General features: G+C 41.3%; 1 protein-coding gene across 2 annotated transcripts; it reads left to right on the top strand.

Annotated features, from left to right (window-relative positions):
* Nucleotides 1-1,553: 1,553 nt before the first annotated feature.
* On the top strand, nt 1,554-26,200 carry si:dkey-3d4.3 (uncharacterized). Of its 2 annotated transcripts, none has more exons than XM_063005760.1 (8): nt 1,554-1,654; nt 9,860-10,055; nt 10,152-10,234; nt 10,368-10,446; nt 14,758-14,804; nt 15,598-15,718; nt 20,200-20,380; nt 25,510-26,200. In XM_063005760.1, the coding sequence occupies exons 2-8, from the start codon at nt 9,884-9,886 to the stop codon at nt 26,090-26,092; spliced, it is 1,266 nt and encodes a 421-aa protein (XP_062861830.1). In that variant the 5' UTR covers nt 1,554-1,654; nt 9,860-9,883; the 3' UTR covers nt 26,093-26,200. The 2 variants fall into 2 exon arrangements, with proteins under 2 accessions (XP_062861830.1, XP_062861831.1); XM_063005761.1 differs by lacking the exon at nt 1,554-1,654 and adding an exon at nt 7,803-7,815.
* The last annotated feature ends 710 nt before the right edge of the window (nt 26,201-26,910 follow it).

Below are 26,910 nucleotides of genomic sequence, written 5' to 3'. Positions count from 1 at the left end.
GTTTGTTTACATCCTTCCACTCTACTTTGGCCAGGAATGTGTAAACTTCATGTTATCAGACATCCCAAGTTGCAAAAACTCATTTCAGGGAGGTACCCCCGGACCTTACATAATGCTTTAGGTAGCGTATTAGTTAACGGATTTAGGTTCCCTACATAGTGCATTAGATAGTATTTTAGATATGAATTTATGTTCCCTACGTAGTGCACTAGATAGTGAATTAGACAACTGGTTTATGTTCCCTACACAGTGCACTAGATTGTATATCAGATCACGGATTTATGTTCCCTACATAGTGCACTAGATAGTGTATTAGATAACGCATTCATGTTTACTACATAGTGCACTAAAAAGAATAACTAGATGATGATTTGTGTTCCTTACATAGTGCACTAGATAGTGTATTACATAATTAATTATGTTCCCTACATAGTGCACTAAATTGTATGTCAGATAACGGATTAATGTTCCCTACATAGTGCACTAGAAAGTGAATTACAGAATTAATTATGTTCCCTACATAGTGCACTAAATTGTATATCAGATAACGGATTTATGTTCCCTACATAGTGCACTAGATAGTGTATTACATAATTAATTATGTTCCCTACATAGTGCACTAGATAGTGTATTACATAATTAATTATGTTCCCTACATAATTAATTATGTTCCCTACATAGTGCACTAAATTGTATATCAGATAATGGATTCATGTTCCCTACGTAGTGCACTAGATAGTGAATTAGACACTTGGTTTATGTTCCCTACACAGTGCACTAGATTGTATATCAGATCACGGATTTATGTTCCCTACATAGTGCACTAGATAGTGTATTAGATAACGCATTCATGTTTACTACATAGTGCACTAGAAAGAATAACTAGATGATGATTTGTGTTCCTTACATAGTGCACTAGATAGTGTATTACATAATTAATTATGTTCAATACATAGTGCACTAAATTGTATATCAGATAACGGATTTATGTTCCCTACATAGTGCGCTAGATTGTATATCAGATAACGGATTTAATACGCAATCAGGGAATAAAGTCTGTGTCGCCTGCGTGCGCGTTTGTGTCGCTCTTGGCCGCTCGTTCTAGATTCCGGGAGATTTTATCTTACTTGCGGGCATCAGGGAGCCGCTATGTGCGGGAGACTCCCGGAACTTCCGGGAGACTTGGGATGTCTGTGTTATTTATTATTATTATTATTATTATTATTATTAATATTATTATTATAATTATAATTCTAATTATTATTATTTATTATTATTATTATTATTATTTTAACTGTTTGTTTCACGCTATACCAAATTTTTTTTTAAACTCGTTTCTGCCACCTAGAGGAAAAGAAGGGCAGTGCTATGTTCAAACAACCTTTATCTTAATTTTTTTACTTTTAACCTTAAAATGTATAAATAAATAAAAAACGCTAAATTAGGATGATATTTGTTATACACAGTGCTACCTTTTCTCATCCAGGTTGCAGGAACAGGTTTCCATAGAAACTAGAGCTGTATGAGCTGTATGCCAGTATGTATGAGCAGTGTTCTGTATGAACGCTGTAGAGGGGGAGCTGTGAGGAAAGTTTGAGCATGGCCACACCCACACACCCACCCGCTCACTGCTAGCCACAATAACAGGAAGACGGTAAGACTTTAAGACTCTTTACTTCGTTTAAATAAACAATCATTTGAATCAGATACAGTAGAATCGGCAGTTAGATGTTTGTTGGTGATTTAGTAAAGCGTGTAGTTAGTTTCGTATATAATACTAAACACTGAATCGTAATTTTCATTGCACGATATGTAGTACTGCTGGAGTAACGTGGTGCTCTGCTGCAAAATCAGTTTCGTAACTGTAGTGATATTAAAAGCTGAGCTGTAATAGTACTTAAAGATCAGTTAAGTATTTGTAATGATATTAAATAGTGGAGGAAAATGCCTTTTGTTCGATGAGTAACGGTCACGCCTGGGTTTGAACAGCTACCCATCAGTTCTTAACCTTAGGGTAGGTAGGGTTGTCTGCAGGTTGTTGCAACTTGGGTCATTAAACAAAAATCACTGATCAGCTATAACATTAAAACCACCTCCTTGTTTCTACACTCACTATCCATTTTATCAGCTCCACTTTGTAGTTCTACAATTACTGACTGTAGTCAAGGACGGATTAAGGATAGTCTGGGCCCCTGGGCAAAGAGTTGCCCAGGGCAACACCCCCACCCCTCGCGACCCCCCCCCCCCCCAAAAAAAAAAAAAAACATAAATAAATTAATACATTAAACAACCTGTCAGTCAATAACTAACCCTAACACAAGAATCTATTTTATATAAGTTTCTTTCTACTCTTCTTTCTTGCAAAGTCATCCACTAATTCATCAAAATTAAGCTGTCTGACCAAATCTGATTCAATGGCCAGAAGTGACAGTGAGTTCAGGCGGTTTTGGCGCATCCTAATCCTGAATGAAATATGAAATATGGTAGCTTGCCTGGCAATTTGTAGGTCCCTAGAAAGTCAAGGAGCCATGGTAAACGACTTCTATGAAAGTCAAGGGCCCCATAGCAGGGGCCCTCGTGATCAAGGGCCCTCTAATGGAATGCCCTGCTCTTCTCTAGGGCCCCCTGGTAGGGGCTCTCATAACCAGGGCCCTCTAAAAATATGCCCCCCTCTTTCCTAGAACCCCTAATAGCCAGAAGTCGAAGTCAGAGCAGTGCCACAACGCCTCATCCATTTTCATAAGGGGCCCAAAAGCATGGCTAGGGCCCCCAAAAGCATGGCTAGGGCCCAAAAGCATGGCTAGGGGCCCCAAAAGCATGGCTAGGGCCCCCAAGAGGCCCTGGGGTCAAAGTCCCTAATAGTCAGAGGATCCTTAAAATGGAGGGCCCTCGGAAATAAAAATATATTGTATCATAAATGTTGATAGGCATCGCAAAATGTTTTGGGCCAGGGCCCCCCCGGGGCCCCCTGACCTCAAGGGCCCCTGGGCGCTGGCCCCACTGGCCCGGTCAGTAATTCAGCCATGACTGTAGTCCATCTGTTTCTCTGCATGCTTTCTCTACCCCCCTTTCACTCTGTTCTTCAATGGTCAAGACTCTCCCAGGACCACCACAGAGCAGGTATTATTTGGCTGGTGGATCATTCTCAGCACTTCAGTGACACTGACATGGTGGTGGTGTGTTAGTGTGTGTTGTGCTGGTATGAGTGGATCAGACACAGCAGCACTGCTGGAGTTTTTAAATACCGTGTCCACTCACTGTCCACTCTGTTAGACGTAAAATGTAGATGTAAAATCAGAGACGATCGCTCATCTATTGCTGCTGTTCGAGTTGGTCGTCTTCTAGACCTTCATCAGTGGTCACAGGACGCTGCCTACGGGGTGCTGTTGGCTGGATATATTTATGGTTGGTGGACTTTTCTCAGTCCAGCAGGGACAGTGAGGTGTTTAAGAACTACATAAGCGCTGCTGTGTCTTATCCACTCATACCAGCACAACACACACTAACACACCACCACCATGTCAGTGTCGCTGAAGTGCTGAGAATGATCCACCACCTAAATAATACCTGCTCTGTAATGGGCCTGTGAGAGTCCTGACCATTAAAGAACAGGATGAAAGGGGGCTAACAAAGCATGCAGAGAAACAGATGGACTACATTCAGTAATTGTAGAACTACAAAGTGCTTCTATATGGTAAGTGAAGCCAATAAAATGGACAGTGAGTGTAGAAACAAGGAGGTGGTTTTAATGGTATGGCTGATCGGTGTATTTATAGTGGTGTAGTGGAACTGGGAATTCCTACTAGTGAAGTAGGTAAGATCTCTTTAAACAAGAGTTTGGCATATAATATACCAGCGTAGTTGCTCACGTATTATATAATACGTCAATATGACATTGACATGGCATTATTAACCAAGACATGCACGTGCCCTGACCCATCAGAAGAGGGCTTCCTCTCTTGTAAGGACTCTAAATGACTTACGCTGCATTTGGCCAAAAGTTGTAATTCAGAATTTTGAACTTCTGGCTAGGAAACACCAAAGAACTCGCCCTTTAACTGGGAATTCCTTCTAGCAAAATGGGTACGATCTCTTTAAACAAGAGTTTGGCATACAATATTCCAGCATAGTTTCTAACATATTACATAATACGTCAATATTACATTGACATGGCATTATTATACTTGTGAATAAGATTATTTCAGTGGTTACATAAGATCAATCAACGTATCAACTGCCTACGCCCGTGCCTCAGTCAAACAAGTACTGCCATTCTCGTCCATGCGCTGGTAACATCCCGAATTGACTACTGTAATTCAATCCTATTCGGCTTACCTCAAAAATCATTACAAAAACTCCAACCAGTCCAAAACTCCGCTGCACGTATTATCTCTAGGTCACCCTCAACTAAACACATCACTCCAGTTCTCAGAGAGCTTCATTGGCTCCCCGTAAATTATCGCATACACTTCAAAATTTTATTATTCACATTCAAAGCTCTACATGGTCTAGCACCCTCTTACATCTCCGATTTATTCCAAGTCTACAATCCCACCCGCACTCTTAGGTCTTCCTTAGCCTTCCAGCTTTCTATTCCTTCTGTCAGCCGTCGACTATGGGCGCGAGGCCGCTCAGGTGGCGCAGCGGTAAAAACACACGCTGGAACCAGAGCTGGGATCTCGAATACATCGTATTGAATCTCAGCTCTGCCTTGCCGACTGATGAACAACGATTGGCCTGTTGTTCAGATGGGCGGGACTAAGCCGGATGGGGTCTCTCTCATATGACTGGTGCAATTATGACCTCTGCTGGCTGATTGATGGCGCCTGCACAGAATTGAGAAAAGGGTGCTCTTAGGGTGTGTCCCTCCATACACACAGCTAGGCTGCACTATACTCGTCAGAGTGTAGATGATAAGATGCATACGGCATGCTGCCCACGTGTCGGAGGGGGCGTGGGTTAGCTTCCTTCTCCTCAATCAGAGCAGGGATCGGCATTGATGAAGAGGAGGCATGATGCAATGGGGCAATTGGACGTGCTAAAAAGGGGAGAAAATGCATTAATAAAATAGATTTAATTTCACTAGCCACACCCAGGCATGATTGCTGCCAGACCTGTTGAATCTAAATATCACTTAAATCAAACCTTCCTGGCAATGTGAATCAGGCTAGAAGGTTACAAAAAGCAGCCCATGATGACACATTCTAAGAAGATTAAAAAATAGATGCAAGTCCTTAAAATCATCCAGTCTGGAAAGGGTTACAAAGCCATTGTTGAGGTCACAAAGAACTGCACTAAAATAAAATAAGAAAGTCACTGGGCAAACAAGGCATCCATGGGAGAGCAACGCACAAACCACTACTGAATGAAAGAACATTTGCTAAAAACATCTAGATGACCCCCCCAAGACTTTTTTTTTCTCTTTTCTCCGAATCTTTCCCCAATTTTCTTTCCTAATCTAGTCGGATCCAGTTACCCTGGTTGTGATACTCCTCACCTCCACCGATACAACCCTTCACTGCTGACTGAGGAGCTTCGAAACTGACACACACCCCCTCAGACACGTGTGCAGTATCAACTGCATCTTTTCACCTGCACAAGGCGAGTTCATATGCGAATCAACCTTGTACACGGAGAGCCACACCCTGATCGGCATTATTCCCCAACTCTGCACAGGCGCCATTAATCAGCCATCAGAGGTCGTAATTGTACCAGTTATGAGGATCCCTGGTCCGGCTCATCCCACCCTGTGAACAACAGCCCAACCGCCAATCATTGTCAATGTGGCCACCCAGCCAAGCCGGATGGCAGAGCTGAGATTCGATACGATGTATTCGAAATCCCAGCTCTGGTGTGCTAGCATGTTTTTACCGCTGCATCACATGAACGGCCACCCCCGAGACTTTTTGATAGTATTCTGTGTACTAATCAGTTAAATGTGTTTTTTGTTTCTTTAACATCTGGTGAAAAGCTCACGCTGCATTTCACCATAAGAATGTGATACCCACAGTCAAACATGTGGGTGGATGAAATGAAAACAGTAAATGAAAACAATTCTAAACAAAACAAAAAATTGTGATAGATAGATAAGACATGAGACAACTCACTGGTTTGTCATTGTTGTTGTTGTTATAGTAGACAAAATAAAAGGGGTGAATAATTGTAGAAACAATTGCCTTTAGTAATAACAAGTAGTGCAAATCAAATCTCTTTTTTTGATATGTAACCTTGCTGTTACCTCTTTTTATCATTATGATGTAATTTTTGGTTAAAAAAAAGTGTTAACAAGCACTCTTCTTTTAGCTTTATATGTAAGAAAGCACATGTTTACCTGTTAAAATCCCACATTGTGGTTGGATTATCTCCCAGCAGATTTTCCTATTTTTAGATGTGTGAGAGCAGTTTCCCTAATGGATAGTTGAGATCACTTGTGAGTCCTTGGTTTAATGACTTAAAATCATTGTTAACGGAGTATAAAACCCTGATTTATTCTGTGACTACAACATTTTTCTATAAATAACATAAGTATACACCGATCAGCCATAACAATAAAACCACCTCCTTGTTTCTACACTCACTGCTCCACTTACCATATAGAAGCACTTTGTAGTTCTACAATTACTGACTGTAGTCCATATGTTTCTCTGCATGCTTTGTTAGCCCCCTTTCATACTGTTCTTTAATGGTCAGGACTCTCCCAGTACCACTACAGAGCAGGTATTATTTGGGTGGTGGATCATTCTCAGCACTGCAGTGACAATGACATGGTGGTGGTGTGTTAGTGTGTGTTGTGCTGGTATGAGTGGATCAGACACAGCAGTGCTGATGGAGTTTTTAAACACCTCATTGTCACTGCTGGACTAAGAATATTCCACCAGCCAAAAATATCCAGCCAACAGCGCCCCGTGGGCAGCGTCCTGTGACCACTGATGAACAGCAGCAATAGATGAGCGATTGTCTCTGACATCTACAAGGTGGACCAACTAGGTAGGAGTGTCTAATAGAGTGGTCAGTGAGTGGACACAGTATTTAAAAACTCCAACAGCGCTGCTGTGTCTGATCCATTCATACCAAAACAACACACACTAACACACCACCATCATGTCAGTGTCACTGCAGTGCTGAGAATGACCCACCACCTAAATAATACCTGCTCAGTGGTGATCCTGTGGTGGTCCTGACCATTGAAGAACAAGGTGAAAACAGGCTAAAAAAGTATGTAGAGAAACAGATGGACTACAGTCAGTAATTGTAGAACTACAAAGTGCTTCTTTATGGTAAGTGGAGCTGATAAAATGGACAGTGAGTGTAGAAACAAGAAGGTGGTTTTAATGGTATGGCTGTTCAGTGTATATAGCTCTATAAAACATGCTTCCCTCTCTTCAATTGATTACAGTAAATGTCTAATTTATGTATTACAAAAAGCGACACTCATTATTGGACTAAATATTTTGCTTTTATAATAAAGTTAATATTGTCTGTAACAGGGGCACTTAGAACATTATGACCACCGTCCTAATAAGGTGTGCTGTGGTATCTGGCACCAAGATGTTAGCAGCAGATCCTTTAACTCCTGTAACTTGTGAGGTGGGGCCTCCATGGATCGGACTTGTTTGTCCATAAATGCTCGATTGGATTGAGATCTGGGGAATTTGGAGGCCAAGTCAACACCTCAAACTCGTTGTTGTGCTCCCCAAACCATTTCCATGCCATTTTTGCTTTGTGGCAGGGCGCATCATCCTGCTGAAAGGGGCCACAGCCATCAGGGAATATTGTTTCCTAGAAAGAGTGTACATGTTCTGCAACAATGCTTAGGTAGGTGATACATGTTAAAGTAACATCCACATGGATGGCAGGACCCAAGGTTTCCCAGCAGAACATTGCCCAAAGCATCACACTGCCTCCGCCTGTTGCCCTGTTCCTACAGCGCATCCTGGTGCCATGTGTTCCCCAGGTAAGCGACACACATGCACCCAGCCATCCACGTGATGTAAAAGAAAACGTGATTCATCAGACCGGGCCACTCTCTTCTATTGCTCTGTGGTCCAGTTCCGATGCTCACGTGTTCATTATTGGTGCTGTCAGCATGGGCACCCTGACTGGTCTTACCCATGTTTCCTGCTTCTAACACATCAACTTTGAGGATAAAATGTTCACTTGCTTCCTATTATATCCCACCCACTAACTAGGTGCCGTGATGATGAGATGATCAGTGTTATTCACTTCACCTGTCAGTGGTCATAATGTTATGCCTGGTCATATATATATATATATATATATATAGTAACTATTAGGGTATTAGGGCTGGGCGATATATCGAGATTTTATAAAATATCGATATATTTTCATACGCGATATAAGATAAGACAATATCGCATATATCGATATAGATGTTGCGTTCCAGTTAGATCAGACAGTTCGTCTTTCTCTTCTCCCAGTTTGTCTCTGCACATGTTCACCTGCCCCACCCCTCTCCCTCACTGAACACAACTCGCCCCTCCCCACCGCTTCACCAGTAAGTCCTGCAGGCAGCGATAGCATGGAGACGGATAAAGACGTGACAGAAGCTATCGAAGAGGAGCTGCTTACTAAAAAGAAAAATAATGACTCTTTTTGGAATTATTTGGAGATGGTTCGAATTCAAAGTGTCAGATGAGCAGCAGAATAATGTATTCTGTAGAGAACGCCGAAAACAAGTCCAGACAAAAGGTTCCAGCTCCGTGTACCTTCATTCGTTTTCACTTCAAATCCCAAAGTTAAAAAACAAGAAAACGAGTCGTTATTCGTTTCAAAAACCAATACAAGGGCATGCACGGGCTGACATTCACGTATTTACTTCACATTAAGTGTTGAGAAAGTAATAATAACGTAGCGGTGCGTCTCCTGTTGTTCTTGTGTTTGTATATGTGATGTGCATATACTTGCTCTATCTGTAAATACAAACATTATGGGGATTTCTGTACTGGATGTTGTACGTGGTTGTGTTAGTTTATACTGGATGATCGCCCGACGTCCGACACGTCATTTATTTATTTATCTTCTATTATAGTATTTCTTGTTGTCGGCCAATAAACAACCAAACATTATTAAATTGCATGAACTAACTCTGCAGTAAACAAGGAGCAAACAGCAATTAAACAACAAATAAAGCTGTTAAATAATAATAAAGTGCATGAAGCAGAACGCTGATTAAAATGCATTAAATGTTGTAATAGTTACACAGTAACATTAACGATTAGTTCTGCCTGTATTACAGAACTGAGTTCTATACGTAAAAAAAAAAATTTATGTAACTGTTATGGCGACATATACATAAAATAATGTATAAAGTCCAAACATGTGGGGGTGGGGTGGGGGGTTAACGAGGGGTTTACTTTAACGGGGTTTTACTTTTAATGTCACACAAGCTCAGCCGGAAACCGTGTCATTCCAACATCTTCCCTACACACTCGCTCCCTGCGCCCTATAGTACACTTAACATTCTTAAAGGGCCAGACAATATATTTGTAATTCACATTACACAACAGGAGATGCCTTAGAAAACAACTTTTTTTTTTCTTAGAATAACTCTTTTTTTTCTTTTTTTTAAGGAAAAATAATTCTTGTGTGAAGCTTCCCCAGCATGAATATTAATAAAAGTGCCTGTAAAAAAAATTGGAACATGTAGCTTTGTCTCAGAAGTGTCTTTTTGTTATTACCTTATGGGATAAAAAAATATCGAGATATATATCGCATATCGCCGTTCAGCAAAAAATATCGAGATATTATTTTTGATCCATATCGCCCAGCCCTAGTAACTATAGTCACTATAGTAAAAACTGTCTGTCCTCATTAACTTATAGTTTTTTGTCATTTCCAGGATTGCACTTATGATGTGTCTCATATGTCTAGTATGACTGAAAGGAACAGTCCTTGTCTGTGGATTTCAGTACCTCAGGTCTCCACTGCACCTTGTAACCGCTATAAACATGCCACTTGTGAATACAGGGGAAATGTCTACCTGCTCGGAGGTAGAGGGAAACACTCATTAAAAGATTTCTGGAAGTACAATGTGGGTAAGTTATCACATGTTTTTAATGCTATGGCTCATTTGATAATGGTAGGAAGAAAATCCATTTAAATGCAGGGGAATTTTTTATTTTTTATTTTAGTGTGTAATAAGTGGACTAAGCTGTACTGCAAGGATGATCAAGCACCTGATGAACTGGAAGAGCACAGCATGGTGGCACATCAGGTGATTTAACACATTAAAATATTATTGTTTTTTTAAAAGATAAACATGCTGTCACGTAACAGTAGTTAGGTATCTGATATTGTAAAAAAACAATGTCTCATATGTAATATTATGTAATTTTTTTATTTGTCAGGGTATTCTGTATGTGTTTGGAGGCTGGAGAGATTCTGTATACACTAACTCAAAAACACCTTTCTGGCTGTTTGATACAGGTATGTAAGTTGTTTAATTGCCTTCTAAGCGATCATTATCTCCACATTCAATCAAAGTGGTTTTGGCATCATGTTATTGAACAGAGATTGGCAAAATATGGCACGGGTTACAGAATTATGAGCTGCGTCCTAAATCGCATACTTCCATACTGAACAGTACACGAAAGCAGTACGTGAGAGCGGTTAGTATGTCCGAATACGTAGTATACATTAAAGTCAAAGTGAACTTTATTGTCATTCAGACTATACAGCTAGGAGTGCACAGCTGAACGAGATTGCGTTCCAATGTGCAGAATGTAAAACAAAAAAAGAGCATATACAAGACAAAATATACATTAAGTTTAAAAAAAGATATACAGTACATTAAGTAAAAAAAATAAAAAACAATATTGCACATACATTGTAAACAGACATAAAATACACGTTAAGTAAAGTAAAAAATATAAACACACTAAGTAAGAAATACTGCACATAATTTGCAGTGGTGAGGTACTGGTGTAATAAATAAAGTGCTTTTATTTGTTTTTAAAGCGCTTAATGGTCAAGCCCCGGCTTATCTCAGTGGTATGCTTTCTCCCGCAACCACACAGTGATCTTTAAGATCAGCCACTCAGAATTTGTTGACTGCTCCTAGGGCTCGTTTGAAGCTAAAAGGTGATCGTGCATTTGCAGTTTATGCTCCAAGGCTATGGAACACTCTACCTCCTACTATTCGACAAGTACCTTCGGCCACTGTTTTTAAATCACTCCTAAAAACATACCTTTATAAGCTGGCATTTGAACAGTGAGGAGCTGTGGTAATTATAATTGTTTAGTCTATTTTTATCTGTTTTATTTTGTCTCTTACTCTGTATTTTTATTTGGTTTTACTTTTTTAACATAATGTTGTCTTATGTTTGCTTGTTTGATGTACAGCACTTTGGTCAACGTAAGTTGTTTTAAGAGTGCTTTATAAATAAAATTTACTTACTTATAAATAAAATGCCTAGTGTTAAACACTTAAGTTATTGCACAGAATATAATAGAAGAGTAGCAGCATGATGTAGGTATTTAAATCTTAATAAATAAATGTGTTTAGAAAGTCCGTAAATGGAAGGGAGTGAGGTTCTGATGATCTTCTCCGCCGTCCTCACTACTCTCTGAAGGGATTTCTGGTCTGAGGCTGTAAACAGTACGCATTAAACAGTACGTGAAAAGTACCCAGATGACTTACTTCATGGGCAGTCATTTTTGAGTCATTTTTGAGTATGCAAAGGATGCACACTTGCGGTCCGGTAATGTATCCCATAATTCAACTAGAGCTGATAGATGGTGGAAAGCAGCAGAAAGAGTCGGCTGTTCACAAGTGTAAGTAAGACAAAAAATTAAAAATGTTATTATTGCGTACAACCCTGAGTAACGTTATTAGTAGCTTCGTGGAGAACTACAGAATGTTTTTTAAATCGTTATAACTGCGGCGATGTAACGTCATGCATCACGTGACGTTGGTAAGATGGCGGACGTAGTATGTCTGAAGCTGCATACTTGTGTACTGAAAAAGCGTACTGCTTTACCGGCTGAGCAGTGCGTACTTCCTCGAATCTGGAACGTACTGTAAGTATGCGATTTCGGACGCAGCCATGCTCACCTGCTATGCTATTATGGCCGGCAGGGGCATGAAGACCTAGATTGACAGTGGCGAGAGTTTTGATCAGGCAGTCTCTGTGCCTCATCAGCATTATTCACTGTAGCTTTGATGGCCACTCTGCTGCTGCCTCTCTGTATTGTACTGTGTTGAACAACTGCACGTTCTGAGATGCCAGTATTTTTGTTTTTGTTGGCTCTTATGCTGACACTGTTTGATCCCCTTTTCGGGGAAATAATTGGTTCAGCTACCCTTGATGAAAGTGCTGCCTCCTTTATGAGCGAACCTGCAGATAGATCCACACTGAATATGGGCTGTGTCAGATAATATAGTGGCTGCACTACTTTTATAGCTAGCCCCAGTTTCTAGTGTGTTCCTCTTTCTTTATTCTTTAGTCTGGTGGACTGAGTAGCTGGTTTACATTCTGACTAATTAAATGTTTGGTCATGTGTTTCCCTGGGGGCTTAGCGCTGATGTCCCTGTGGGTCGAGTAAATGGCCAAATGAGGTTTCTTGATGTTCTTTGAGGGCAGTGTATGCTTATGTCCCTGAGGGTGAACATCTTTTTTTTGGCTTTTGGGCTAGCAAGCTCTCTAGCTGTTCTTTTACCTCTTTACTTTTATATTTAGTTACCTTTGGTTTTTATTTTTTGTTAATTTTGGCCACTGTTCTATCTTGGTCAAGTACCCTTCACATTGGGTTCATCTTGTATGACCTTGCAGGCTTAAAGCTTTTTCTGGCGACCCACTCCATTACAAAGTACTAATGTGGCACTTCACCTAATGTACCTATGTCCTAGTGTTGCTTTTAAACTTATTCAACATTTGTGGTGTGTTTAAAACCGCTCCCCAACTAACCTGGCAGAATCCTACAATTTGTGAAGAAGAATGGGCTAAAATGCTCCCTCAGGTTCAACTACATTCTAAAATTGGTGCTTATGATGAATGCTTATGATTTGTTACCACTTTATGTAGATACATTTTTGATACATACACTGCCTGGCCAAAAAAAAAAGGTCACACACTGTAATATTTAGTTGGACCGCCTTTAGCTTTGATTACGGCACGCATTCGCTGTGGCATCGTTTCCACAAGCTTCTGCAATGTCACAACATTTATTTCTGTCCAGAGTTGCATTAATTTTTCCCCAAGATCTTGTATTGATGATGGGAGATTTGGACCACTGCGCAAAGTCTTCTCCAGCATATCCCAAAGATTCTCAATGGGGTTCAGGTCTGGACTCTGTGGTGGCCAATCCATGTGTGAAAATGTTGTCTCATGCTCCCTGAACCACTCTTTCACAATTTGAGCCCGATGAATCCTGGCATTGTCATCTTGGAATATGCCCGTGCCATCAGGGAAGAAAAAATCCATTGATGGGATAACCTGGTCATTCAGTATATTCAGGTAGTCAGCTGACCTCATTCTTTGGGCACATAATGTTGCTGAACCTAGACCTGACCAACTGCAGCAACCCCAGATCATAGCACTGCCCCCACAGGCTTGTACGGTAGACACTAGGCATGATGGGTGCATCACTTCAGCCACCTCTCTTCTTACCCTGATGCACCCATCACTCGGGAACAGGTTAAATCTGGACTCATCAGACCACATGATTTTCTTCCATTGCTCCAGAGTCCAATCTTTATGCTCCCTAGCAAATTGAAGCCGTTTTTGCCAGTTAGCCTCACTGACAAGTGGTTTTCTTAAGGCTACACAGCTGTTTAGTCCCCAATCCCTTGAGTTCCCTTCGCATTGTGCATGTGGAAATGCTCTTACTATCACTATTAAACATATCCCTGAGTTCTACTGTAGTTTTTCTACCATTTGATCTCACCAAACGTTTAAGTGATCGCTGATCACGATCATTCAAGATGATGTTTCCCCACTGTCCTTCCACTTTTTAATAATGCGTTGGACAGTTCTTAACCCGATTTTAGTAGTTTCAGCAATCTCATTAGATGTTTTCTCTGCTTGATGCATGCCAATAATTTGACCCTTCTGAAACAGATTAACATCTTTCGACATGGTTGTTTAACAAATGAGAAGCTACTCACTGCATCAGTTAGGGTTAAATAACTTGTTGCCAGCTGAAACATAATCACCCATGCAGTAATTATCCAATGGGAGGCTCTTACCTATTTGCTTAGTTAAATCCAGGTGGTGACCTTTTTTTTGGCCAGGCAGTGTATACTGTATTGCTTAAAAGGTCTTAGTCAATTTAATACAAACTGCAGGTTGTGTTAATTATTATACATTCATTAAATATTGTATTTATGAATGCATTTATTGTCTGTTTTACCTCTGATTCACTGGACGAAAGGCAGAAAACACCCTGGACAGGTCGTCAGTCCATCACAGGGCAAACATACATACACACATTCACACACATACTCAGGGGGACTTTTTTAGTACCTCAAGCTAACCTGACTACATGTCTTTGGACTGTGGGAGGAAACCGGAGCACCCGGAGGAAACCCACACAGACACGGGAAGAACATGCAAACTCCACACACAAAGGTACCGGAGCGCTCCACCTGGGAATCGAACCCAGGATCTTTTTGCTGTGAGGTAACAGTGCTATCCACCAAGCCATCATGCCACCCAACACATTTCATATGAAAGGATAAGTGATATTTTGGTATTCTCTCTTGAATATAATTGAACTTGCATCTCCTGTAATCTACAGATAAAGAACAGTGGTTGCATTTAAACAAGCCAGGTTCACATTCTCAGGTAAGCACAGTCAAATACTCTGAATGGCTACAGTTGTAGCCTCCTTTAATGCAATAGTACAGTGATTGTCAAACTGTTTTAGAACAAAGACCAACCTGGATCAAACTAAAAACTCCAATACCTCTCCTGTACCTCCTATTTACTCTTAACACACATTACCTCCACACACTCACACATACACTTTTTACATAGTAGGTGTGTCTGCGCAGTGATCACTTACCAGTTTTTATTCATTAATTAAAATAAAAATATTTTTCTCCATTTTTATCCCCCAGTTTTCTCCCTAAGCTAGTTGTATCCAATTACCCTGATTGCGTTATGTTACCCCTCTACCGACACAACACTCCCTCTGACTGAGGAGCTTCGCAACTGACACACGCCCCCTCCGACACGTGTGCAGTACTGACTGCATCTTTTCACCTGCATGAGGCGAGTTCATATGCGGGTCAGCCTTGTGCACGGAGAGCCACACCCCGATCAGCATTATTCCCCAACCCTGCGCAGGTGCCATCAATCAGCCAGCACAGCCAGGTCGTAAATGCACTAGTTATGAGGATCCCAGCCACTCAGCCCAGCCGGATGGCAGAGCTGAGATTTGATAGGACATATTCGAAATCCCAGCTCTGTTGTGCTAGTGTATTTTACCGCTGAGCAGCAAAATGTATTTATTTTTTGAGCCTGGTTTGCATCATGGTTCACACACAATATAAATATGAAAATCTGTCATGCTTTCTTTAATTTATTTCATTTCAATACAAAGAAACCTTGTAATGTAATTTCTATTTCTTTCTAGAAAGAGGTACCAGCTAACAGAAAGGGGCACAGTGCTGTAGTACTGGGATCTTCTATGTATGTTTATGGGGGATACATTGATATGCGAGGGACCTTACATGAGTTCTGGCGGTTTGACACGGGTAAGTAATATTTTGTACACAGGCTAGAACATTGCGAGAAGACACTTTTCTGTTTGTGAGGCACGAACATGAATAACACTTTGGTTTGAGTTAGACACCACAATCAATGTGCAGAAGGACTGCTGGCTCTTGTTTAGCGAAGCAGACTTTCTCAGATGGGCATGAACGATGATTCATTTTTACTACGCTTGCCTAAAACATTCTGTAGTGGAGAAAATGATGTTGTTAACAGAAAGCATGTTAATGAAAGCATGTTAAAAGTAAGCGGTTCTGTAAAAGCAGTTAACTAATGAGTGTAAATCTGCCAATCACAATCCTGTCACACTTCATTTAGATTTTTTGGATTTTGGTTTTTAAAAATTGCTTTGCTGTCAATTTCTTTTGTTTCATAACTTATTTGCTGAAATGTTGACTCATTTGTTAAGTGTGAACTGTCTGCCAACTGTTCTGTCATGCACCTTCAGCTGCTGAGAGTACAAATTCTCACCCAGCAGATGAGATAAACACCCAATAGAAAAATAATATGATAGATGAATTATATTGGATTTTGTCAATTCCCCCTTTTAAAAGTGTACTTACTTATTATTTACTTTCTTTACTCCATGTAAGGGCGGCACGGGGGCTAAGTGGGTAGCACTGTCGCCTCACAGCAAGAAGGTCCTGGGTTGATCCCCAGGTGGGGCGGTCCAGGTCCTTTCTGTGTGGAGTTTGCATGTTTTCCCCTTGTCTGCGTGGGTTTCCTCTGGGTGCTCCGGTTTCCTCCTACAGTCCAAAGACATGCAAGTGAGGTGAATTGGAGACACTAAATTGTCCATGACTGTGTTCAATATAACCTTGTGTGAACTGATGAATCTTGTGTAATGTGTAACTACCGTTCCTGTCATGAATGTAACCAAAGAGTGTAAAACATGATGTTAAAATCCTAAATCATCATTCAGCACTTTGCAGCTACGTGTGGACTAGAAAGCAGAGCTGTGGTATTAAATGGCATGGAAGCAGAACTGTACAATCTGCTGCAAGAACAAACATGAGCCACAATACAGAATAATCAGTTTGATACTTTGAGCAAGCTCATTACAGATAGCAGTATCTTAAATATGTAAAAACACAGTTTATGAAGCCAGAAGCATTGTGAAACCAAGTGCCACCACTGACAGTTAAACAGTTAAGACGTATTTTTCATAAAAGTGCTCATACAAGAAATCAGCTGTTAAGAACTGGTAGGTCTTGTCTTGGACTTGTAGGTCTGGCAGTGATGGTCTGGTGTTTTTGCTGATGCCCAAAAAACCTGTTAATGTCTAGCCAACAGTAAAGAAACTCAAGCTGAAAAGAGGCACTCATTTAAAACATACCACACTTCTTCTTTGAATATATTTGAAAGAAAGTATTTAGGTTTAAATATTTTTTTTTCGTTTGCAAACGTAGGATTTTGTTTTCATCAAGCATTTTATCCTGCCATAGTCATGCTGGTCCTGTTCTCCCGGGAAACATTGGGCAAAAAGCAGGAATACCACGGACATGGCACCAATCCATTTGCAACAAACTAGGGTGTGGTAAATCTCATGAACCTGGAGTTTATGCAAAATGACCTGAGAATATTTCTGGTTCAGAACTGTTCTGCATGAATGAGTGTGGAAACAATTATGAATCAAGACTGAAAAGCTGTGAGCTGTGTGGCATTTTCATTTGTACATTTCACGTGTGCATTTCAAAGGAGTAGTAATTGTAAATTAACATTTGCAAGGACACAAACCTAATTTCCAGAAAGTTGGGACACTTTCTAAAAATGCAATAAAAACTAAAATTGTATTTTGTTAAATCGCCTGAACTGTTACTTAAGTGATAGAGATACAAAGAAACCTTTACCAGTATTTACACCGACAAACCTAACTGTGTTTTGTAAATATAAAGTTAAATACAATAGAATGTGGCATCTGCAACACACTGAAAATAAAGCAAAATAAGACCAAGGTTTTACAAGCTTTAACACTGTTCTGAAAGGTTCTGCAATTAGCAGTTTAACTGGTAACAGGTGAGGTCATCAAGAATGAGTATTAAAGAAGCATCCACCAAGGACTTAGTAGCAGGGATGGGTCATGGTTCAACACTTTGTGCCAAACTTTGTGAGAAATTTCTTAATCAGTTCAGACAGTATATGTCAGCTCAGGATGATAAAGAATTCATGTCTTTTACCATCTACAGTTCATAATAAAATGAAAAGATTAATGGAGCCAGGGGACATCTGGTTAGTATTGTTTGACAAACTGTCAATCTACCATGATGGACACATGGGCTCGGAAGTACTTCGGGAGTAAAATCATTGTCACTTAACACAGTTTGCTGCTGGTCCAAGAAATGCAACCTGAAACCGTATTATGCAAAAAGAAAGTCACATCTTCATTTTGCACAGAAACGGTGGTGAATTCTCTGGGCCTGAAGTCTTCTAAGATGGACCAAAAGACAGCACTCAGTGATTAGACCAGTCCACGTTTCAGCTTGTTTTTTGGAAAAATGGACATCAGACTCCACTTGCAAGGGCGGGCACGGTGGCTAAGTGGATAGCACTGTTGCCTCACAGCAAGAAGGTCCTGGGTTCAGTCCCCAGTTGGGGCGGTCCGGGTCCTTTCTGTGTGGAGTTTGCATGTTCTTCCCGTGTCCGCATGGGTTTCCTCCGGGTGCTCCGGTTTTCTCTCACAGTTCAAAGACATGCAAGTGAGGTTAATTGGAGATACAAAATAGTTCATTACTGTGTTTGATATAACCTTGTGAACTAATGAATCTTGTGTAATGAGTAACTACCGTTCCTGTCATGAATGTAACCAAGTGTAAAAAATTATGTTAAAATCCTAATAAACAAACAAACTCGACTTGCCAAAGATGAAAACCAATAAAAAGTGCAAAAAACAGCATCTGTGATGGCATGGGGGTGAATCAGTACCCACAGCATGGGTGATCGGCAAATATGTATAGGTACCATTGATGCAGAGGCCTATATTGGTATTTTGGAGAGACATATGCTGCCAAGACAATGTGTCTTTTTAGGACCTCAATGTCTATTTCAGCAGGACAAAACCAGGCCTCATTCTGCACAAGCTACAACGGTGTAGATTTGTAGACATAGAGTGTGTGTGCATGACTGGCCTGCCTGTATTCCAGATCTGTCTTTTATTGAAAATCATAAAGAGGAGGATCAGACAATGGGCACCACAGACAGTTAAGCAGCTCAACTTTAGTATACAGCAAGAATGGGCAAAAATTCCACTTGCAAACTGCAAAAAGTAGTACTTTTTTTATTCCCAAATAATTAAAAAGTATAAATAAAAGGTGATCCAGTGGTGAACATGACTCTGTCCCAGCTTTCTTTTAGTGTGGTTCAGGCATTAATTTCTTAATCTGTTCATACTGTATTTAAGAAATTTAGTTAATTGAATCAACACTAAATTTTTTCTCCTTGTCTTTTCTTTTGTCCTTTTGTTTGTTAATTAGGATTTGGTTACAGGAACGGTAGTTACTCGTTACAAAAGATTCATCAGTTCACAATTTTAATGTCAAACACAGTCATGGACAATTTTGTATCTCCAATTTACCTCACTTGCATGTCTTTGGACTGTGGGAGGAAACCGGAGCACCCGAAGGAAACTCACGCAGACACAAGGAAAACATGCAAACTCCACACAGAAAGGACCCCAGCTGGGATCTCGAATACATCTGCCTACCGTCTAAGGCTGAGCGACCACATGAACAACGATTGACCTGTTGTTCAGATGGGCGGGACCAAGCCGGATGGGGTCTCTCTCTCTCATGACTGGTGCAATTACGACCTCTGCTGGCTGATTAGTGGCACCTGCACAGAAATGAGAAAAGTGCTCTTACGGTGTGTCTCTCCGTACACAACGCTAAGCTGCACTGCACTCGTCAAAGTGTAGGTGATGAGATGCATACGGCATGCTGCCCAGGTGTCGGAGGGGGCGTGGGTTAGCTTCGTTCTCCTCAATCAGAGCAGAGATCAGCATTGGCGGAGAGGAAGCATGATACAATGGGGATTGAACCCAGGACCTTCTTGCTGTGAGGCGACAGTGCTACCCACTGAGCCACCCCTTTGTCCTTTTGTCTTAAAGTTTCGAGTGAATGAACAAAGTACAGATTTTAGTTTTTACTGCATTTTTCATGAAGTGTCCCAACCTTTTTGGATATGGGGATTGCATACAGTGTTCAGGTTCTCTTTGTGAAGAGATTACATGTGCTTCTTTTCAGTTAGGTAAGCAACAGAACTTATGCTCTGAGCAAGTGTGCCCAAACTTTTGCAAACAACTCTATAACCTTATGTAGCACAGTAACTATTTGTACATTCTAGAGGAAGTTTTTAGAGGTACTTTTTCAGAAGCCACATTATACAACTTCCTTACATTTCCCAAATGTCACAGTTCCATTCACAGGTACTGCAAACAATAACACTGAGTATTTGTTTCCGTATTTGTTAGACACTAGGATGTGGTCACTCCTGAGTAATGCACAAGTTTGTCCCGGACCAAGGCATAGTCACTCAGCCATGACCCACCAGGACTGTATGTACCTGTATGGTGGCTTGCAAGGTCTAAAGGAACAGAGGGACCTGTGGAGTTGGAGCTGCTACAACCAGACTTGGAGCTGCATCAACACTTTGTAAGGATATCCTATATCCTATAATTAACACAATGTCATCCATTGATTATATTTCACTAATTACTTCATCCTGGTCATTGTCGCAGTTGATCGATCGTTCTCAAGGCAGGAGTACAACGTAGACATGCTGCCAGTTCTTTACAGGGCAAAAAACATTAGCATACCAAGAATAAATGTGGGTACCACAATACACACAATATAGGTAACCACAGAGTACCTAAGACTAAGTTTAGTATTAAATTTTACATAGCAAAATTAATTTTAATAGCCAATATTAGATTTCCCTGTTGACGTAGCATGTCTTGTTTTTTATCTGTGAATGAATGATTCAGCACATAACCATAATAACATAAGTATACGTACATTTTTGCCACTCTGGTGGCGCAGCGGTAAAACACACGCTGAACGCCAGAGCTGGGATTTTGAATACATCGTATCGAGTCTCAGCTCTGCCTGCCGGGTGGGCTGAGCAGCCACATGATCAACGATTGGCCTGTTGTTCATATAGGGGTGGGATATTAAAAGCCGGATAGGATCTCTCTCATAACTAATGCAATTACGACCTCTGCTGGCTGATTGATGGTGCCTGCACAGAGGCGTGAAAAGAGTGCTGTCAGGGTGTGTCTCTCCGTACACAGCGCTGATCCGCATTGCACTCGTCAAAGGGTAGGTGACGAGATGCATACGGCTGCTGCCCACGTGTCGGAGGGTGCTTGGGTTAGCTTCGTTCTCCTCAATCAGAGCGGGGATTCGGCAGAGGAAGCATGACGCAATCGGGCAATTGGACGTGCTAAAAGGGAGAAAAAGGGGAGAAAATGCATAAACAAAATATTTAAAAAGTATACGTACATTTTTACATACACCTACCAGGCATAACATTATGACCACTAACAGGTGAAGTAAATAACACTGATTATCTCTTTATCTTGGCACCTGTTAGTGGGTGGGATATATTAGGCAGCAAGTGAACATTTTATCCTCAAAGTTGATGTGTTAGAAGCAAAAAAAAATGGACAGTGTAAGGATTTAAGCGATTTTGACAAGGGACAAATTGTGATGGCTAAATGACTGGGTTAGAGCATCTCCAAAACTGCAGCTCTTGTGGTGTGTTCCCGGTCTGCAATGGTCAGTATCTATCAAAAGTGGTCCAAGGAGGGCGACAGGGTAATGGGCGGCCAAGGCTCATTGATGCACGTGGAGAGCGAAGGCTGGCCCAACAGACGAGCTACTGGAGCTCAAATTGCTGTAGAAGTTAATGCTGGTTCTGATAGAAAGGTGTCAGAACACACGGTGCATCACAATTGCATATAGGGCTGTTTAGTTAGCAAAAGGAGTACCAACACAATATTAGGAAGGTGGTCATAATGTTATGCCTGATCAGTGTATACTTGATTAGGTGTCACACATCACGTAACTTATACCACCTTACTATCACGACCCCATTTGTATAGTTATTTAAATAACTTCACATAAGGTGGCACGTAAGTAAAACATTAGCCCACTACTTCTGAGATTCGGGGTTCAAGTCTTAGCTGTGCTGTTGGACGGACAAGGGTCAACACAGACATGATTGGCTATGTTTAAGGGAGTGGTGGCTGAGCAGCCTAACCATTGGGAGTTGCACTTGTTTGTGCACTCTCATTGCCAGTCCCAAACTCTTTAAGAATTAAGGAGGTTGTCAGGAAGGGCAGCAGGCTTAACAAAATATGTTTGTATATTGTAATAAGTGTGTCTATTTGTTTGTTTTAAATATAAGTGTTCAACCAACAGCAAACCAACCACACCAAATAAATCCTGATGTCCACTACAAGGGACGGACAGTTAAAAAGTTTCTATTGATTTGAATCAATTCAGCCACCTGAGCACTGCCTGTGTGTTTGTATATTATTATACATCCACTTCACTGTTTTAGATGTCTAACGTTTTACTTTAAAAAGGATAAAAATGGGATTATGCAACACTTGTTGTATTGCAGTGGGATGGAAAATTAGAACATGGTTACCTAGCAGAAAACACTCATTTGCCAAAAGGCAGATGTCCTACCACAGAGAGCTGGCACACTACCCTCCTGTAATCTGATTCATTTGCCATTGAATTAACCTTCTCTAACAGTGCACTGCTGCTAAATGATTAATGCTGGAGTTTTGTTATCTACAAGCCATTTACACAGGTGTTTTGTAAATGTGTGGTCAGACTCGGTTAAGTGTTTCAGTTTACAGCGCTATAAATTTTTGCCCTATTTGCCCTTTACTTTCTGTTAAATTTTACCCAGAGAAAACCAAAAAATATATAGTTTTTAAATCTTTAGCAGCATGAAGCATGTTAAATGGAAGAAATAAAAAAGCTATTAAAATATATCAGCCTGTGGGGTTTATCAATCCTCTGTGACACCAGTAAACGGTTGGACTACTGCAACTCCCTCCTGGCAGGTGCTCCTATGTCCACTATTTAACCCTTGCAGCTCATTCAAAATGCAGCTGCTCGCCTGGTTTTTAACCAACCTAAACACTGCCACATCACCCCACAGCTGTTCTCTTCACTGGCTTCCTGTAGCTGCACGCATTCAGTTTAAAACACTGATGCTCGCCTACAAAGCCAAAAATGGACCAGCTCCAAGCTACCTTCGAGGTCTAATCAAACCCCGCTCTGTACCACTCAAACTGCGAGCCACTAGTCTCGCCCGACTTGATCCTCCACCCAGGACTCGAGGAAGACAAGCATCAAGGCTCTTCTCTGTACTTGCACCCAAGTGGTGGAACGAGCTTCCTCTGTCTGTCCGAACTTCTGAGTCTCTTGCTGTCTTCAAAAGGCGATTAAAAACCTTTATCACCTCTTTACTAAGCACTTAATGCCAAGTTCACACTACACGACTTTCTGATTTGTCGGGTCGCTGTACAGTTCACACTACACGACTGAATCTTTTGCACTCGGGAGTCTTTCAGTCGGTGTATATTTCACACTACACGACTGATCGGTGATAGGGGCTTTCACATTACACGATCTATCACCAACTGGAATCGCAGGCAAGCTTCTCTGATCTCCCAAACTACGTTTTTTTTTTTTTTTTTTTTTTTTACAAAAACACACGTGAGAAGTGACGAGGGGTTTAACGTCCAAAAATGCACGTCAACAAGTAGCGAGAGATCAAAGTGTTTGTGTGCTGATGTGCAGCGTAAAATCAAAGAGAAATAATAAATGAATCTGAGTGGATTTGGCAACACGAACAGTATGGATTGTTCTATAGTGAGTTGGAGGTTAATAAATATTTTTGCAATGCAACATTGTTGTTATGTTTTGTAGAGGATCAGGTCAGAAATACTGTAAAACGTGTGTGTGCCGGTGTATTCTGATATAAACTATATTATCCCCCTGTCCCACCTGTTTACACTCCTCTCCTGCGTTTCCCCCAGACCGTATCTTGCGTTCTAATTGGCTGTTCGACATAGCACTCATTGCCAGTCGGGCAACTGAGATCAGATATCTGACATGTTAGAAATCTCGATCTGGTCGCCGAGCGTTCAGCGAGCCGGTCGGATCGAGTTGTTGAGTAGTTCACACTTAGCGATCGAGAGCCGAGTTTTGATCGCCGAGCGAACGCCGAGTTGCTCCCGAGCCGGCAAATCTAGCGCCGACCAGTCGCCGAGCGAAAATCAGGGCAAAAATTGTGTAGTGTGAACTAGGCATAAGCTGACTTGTACTTACTTACTAACACTCTTATTTCTGGTCCAAAAAAAAAAACCTTTGGTTCTAACAAAGTTTTAGCAGATGTGTGTTCTTGGACTGTTGTCTACTTAAACTAGAGTAAGGTAATGTTTACTATGGAAGCACTTCTGTAAGTCGCTCTGGATCAAAGCGTCTGCTAAATGCCAAAAATGTAAATGTAAATGCAGTAAACGAGTCTTTCTTCTCAGAAGTGGCGGGCCAACCAAAATGTAAAACTCAGTAGTCCTGGCTTACCAGATTTTATCATTTTAAATAAAAAAAAGTCTAAAACGGCATTCATGGGAGAGTTAACAGGCAAAAACCACTGCTAACCAATAGGAACACAGAGGTTTTTGTCACAGTTGACAAAAACACCTAAAAACGCTAATGTAAGAACCTCCAGGTCATTTAGGATAATGCTTTATGAACTGTTTTGTTAAAGCTGGACATTTTAGAATACAACTTTTTCAGAGCCCTATTACATTTGGCATCACTATATTCTACATTAATAACATCAAACCATACATGTCAAACAGTGATATAGAGCCGCTCAGCTGGCGCAGCGGTTAAAACACACACTGGAACCAGAGCTGGGATCTCGAATACATCGTATCGAATCTCAGCTCTGCTTGCCGACTAAGGCTGAGCGGCCACATGAACAACGATTGGCCTGTTGTTCAGATGGGCGGGACTAAGCCGGATGGGGTCTCTCTCTAATGACTGGTGCAATTACGACCTCTGCTGGCTGATTGATGGCGCCTGCACAGAGATGAGAAAAGAGTGCTCTCAGGGTGTGTCTCTCTGTACACAACGCTGAGCTGCACTGCACTTGTCAAAGTGTAGGTGATAAGATGCATACGGCATACTGCCCACGTGTCCGAGGGGGCGTGGGTTAGCTTCGTTCTCCTCAATCAGAGCAGGGATCGGCATTGGTGGAGAGGAAGCATGATGCAATCGGGCAGTTGGATGCGCTAATCCACTCATACCAGCACAACACACACTAACACACCACCACCATGTCAGTGTCACTGCAGTGCTGAGAATGATCCACCACAGAATGTAGTGGTTCTGGGAGAGTCCATTGAAGAACAGCATGAAAGGGGGCTAACCAAGCATGCAGAGAAACAGATGGACTACAGTCAGTAATTGTAGAGCTTCAAAGTGCTTCTATATGGTAAGTGGAGCTGATAAAATGGACAGTGTGTGTAGAGGAAGTGGTTTTAATTTTATGGCTGATCGGTGTGTGTATATACCCAAATATTTCCTTCAGGATAAATAAAGTGTTATTATCTCTCTTATCTCTTATATTTTCGGATACAATTCTAGAAAAAATCTGTATAGTGTTGTTAAAATAATGAACACCTGATTAATTAGTTAAGTTATTCCACAGTGCCTATTATAACATGATTTACTGCTTTGCTGTGCAGCTCAGGACCCTCAAAGCTGATGGGCCACTCAGCCGTAGTGTACAAGGACAGCATGTTGCTCTTTGGCGGAGCAGAGACCCAGAGCGCTCCCAGAAACTGCCTTTGGAAGCTCAGTCTTACCACGTGGACCTGGGAGAAGCTGCCATCATTACCTGGATCCACCGCTCCATGTCGGATTCACCACTGCAGTGTTGGTATCGGACCGAGTTTCCAACCCGGTGCGTTAGAAATCCCCATAACAAACAGCAAACAAAAGCACAGACCATTCAAGAACAAGTGTTTCCCATCCAGCTCGTCTTTGCAGCCGGAGGAGAACATTGAGCTGAAGACTTTGCCAATGAGGAAGGAGACAGACCAGAAGGATATTACTCTGGCCAGTAAGTGGACTGAGGCAAAAGGAGGTTGCCTTACGTTTGAGAATCAGAATGCTGCTGATGAGGAATGGGACGATGGCCGCTCGTCAAAGGAGACGGAGGACTGTGTAGAGCACTCATTGCCTGACCTGCTACTCATATTCGGAGGTAAACCTCTAAAAGAACAAGCTGCTATTTCAGTGTGGCAAATGACACTTGGTGATAGCTGACTATAATGGCCCGAGTAATGCTGTTCATTAATGCACCACTTTCTCTGCTATTAAATGTAATAAAACTGGCCTTTGTCTAAGATTAAACCAGCTGTTGAAATTATACAATATACACCCCTTCACTTCTTCCACATTTTGTTACGTTACAGACATACTCGAAATCCGAATTTGAGTATAGTTTCCTTTTAAAAAATCTACACGAAATAGCCCATAATGACAAAGTGAAAACATGTTTTCAGACATTTTTGTAAATCTTTTAAAAATGTAAACATTTAAACATAATAGGTACATAAGTATTCACACCCTTTGCTATGACACTCAAAATTGAGCTCAGGTGCATCCAGTTGACACTGATCATCCTTGAGATGCTTCTACAACTTGATTGGAGACCACCTGTGGTAAATTCAGTTGATTGAACATAATTTGGAATTGCACACACTTGTCTATAAAAGGTCTCACAGTTGACGGTGCATATCAGAGCAGAAACCAAGCCATGAAGTCCAAGGAATTGTCTGTAGACCTCTGAGACAGGATTGTATCGAGGCACAGATCTGGGGAAGGGTACAGAAAAATTGCTGCAGCTTTACAGGTCCTAATGAGCACAGTGGCCTCCATCATCCGTAAATGGAAGAAGTTTGGAACCACCAGGACTCTTCCTAGAGCTGGCCGCCTGGCCAATCTGAGCAATCGAGGTAGAAGGGCCTTGGCCAGGGAGGTGAGCAGGAACCCGAGGGTCACTCTGACAGAGCTCCAGCGTATCCTTGTGGAGATGGGAGAACCTTTCAGAAGCTCAACCATCCAGGCAGCACTCCACAAAT

This window comes from Trichomycterus rosablanca, chromosome 12 (assembly GCF_030014385.1).
Source record: "Trichomycterus rosablanca isolate fTriRos1 chromosome 12, fTriRos1.hap1, whole genome shotgun sequence".
Classification (NCBI taxonomy): Eukaryota; Metazoa; Chordata; class Actinopteri; order Siluriformes; family Trichomycteridae; genus Trichomycterus; species Trichomycterus rosablanca.
Note: the sequence above shows the minus strand (reverse complement) of the source record. Positions and strands in the feature narration are given on the sequence as shown.

Excerpts from the sequence above, each read along its gene's own strand:
- si:dkey-3d4.3 (XM_063005760.1), top strand. The coding sequence starts at position 9,884 with ATGTCTAGTATGACTGAAAGGAACAGTCCTTGTCTGTGGATTTCAGTA. Across the intron at positions 10,235-10,367 it reads ACAGCATGGTGGCACATCAG|GGTATTCTGTATGTGTTTGG; the intron begins GTGATTTAACAC and ends TTTATTTGTCAG. Across the intron at positions 15,719-20,199 it reads GTTCTGGCGGTTTGACACGG|ACACTAGGATGTGGTCACTC; the intron begins GTAAGTAATATT and ends CGTATTTGTTAG.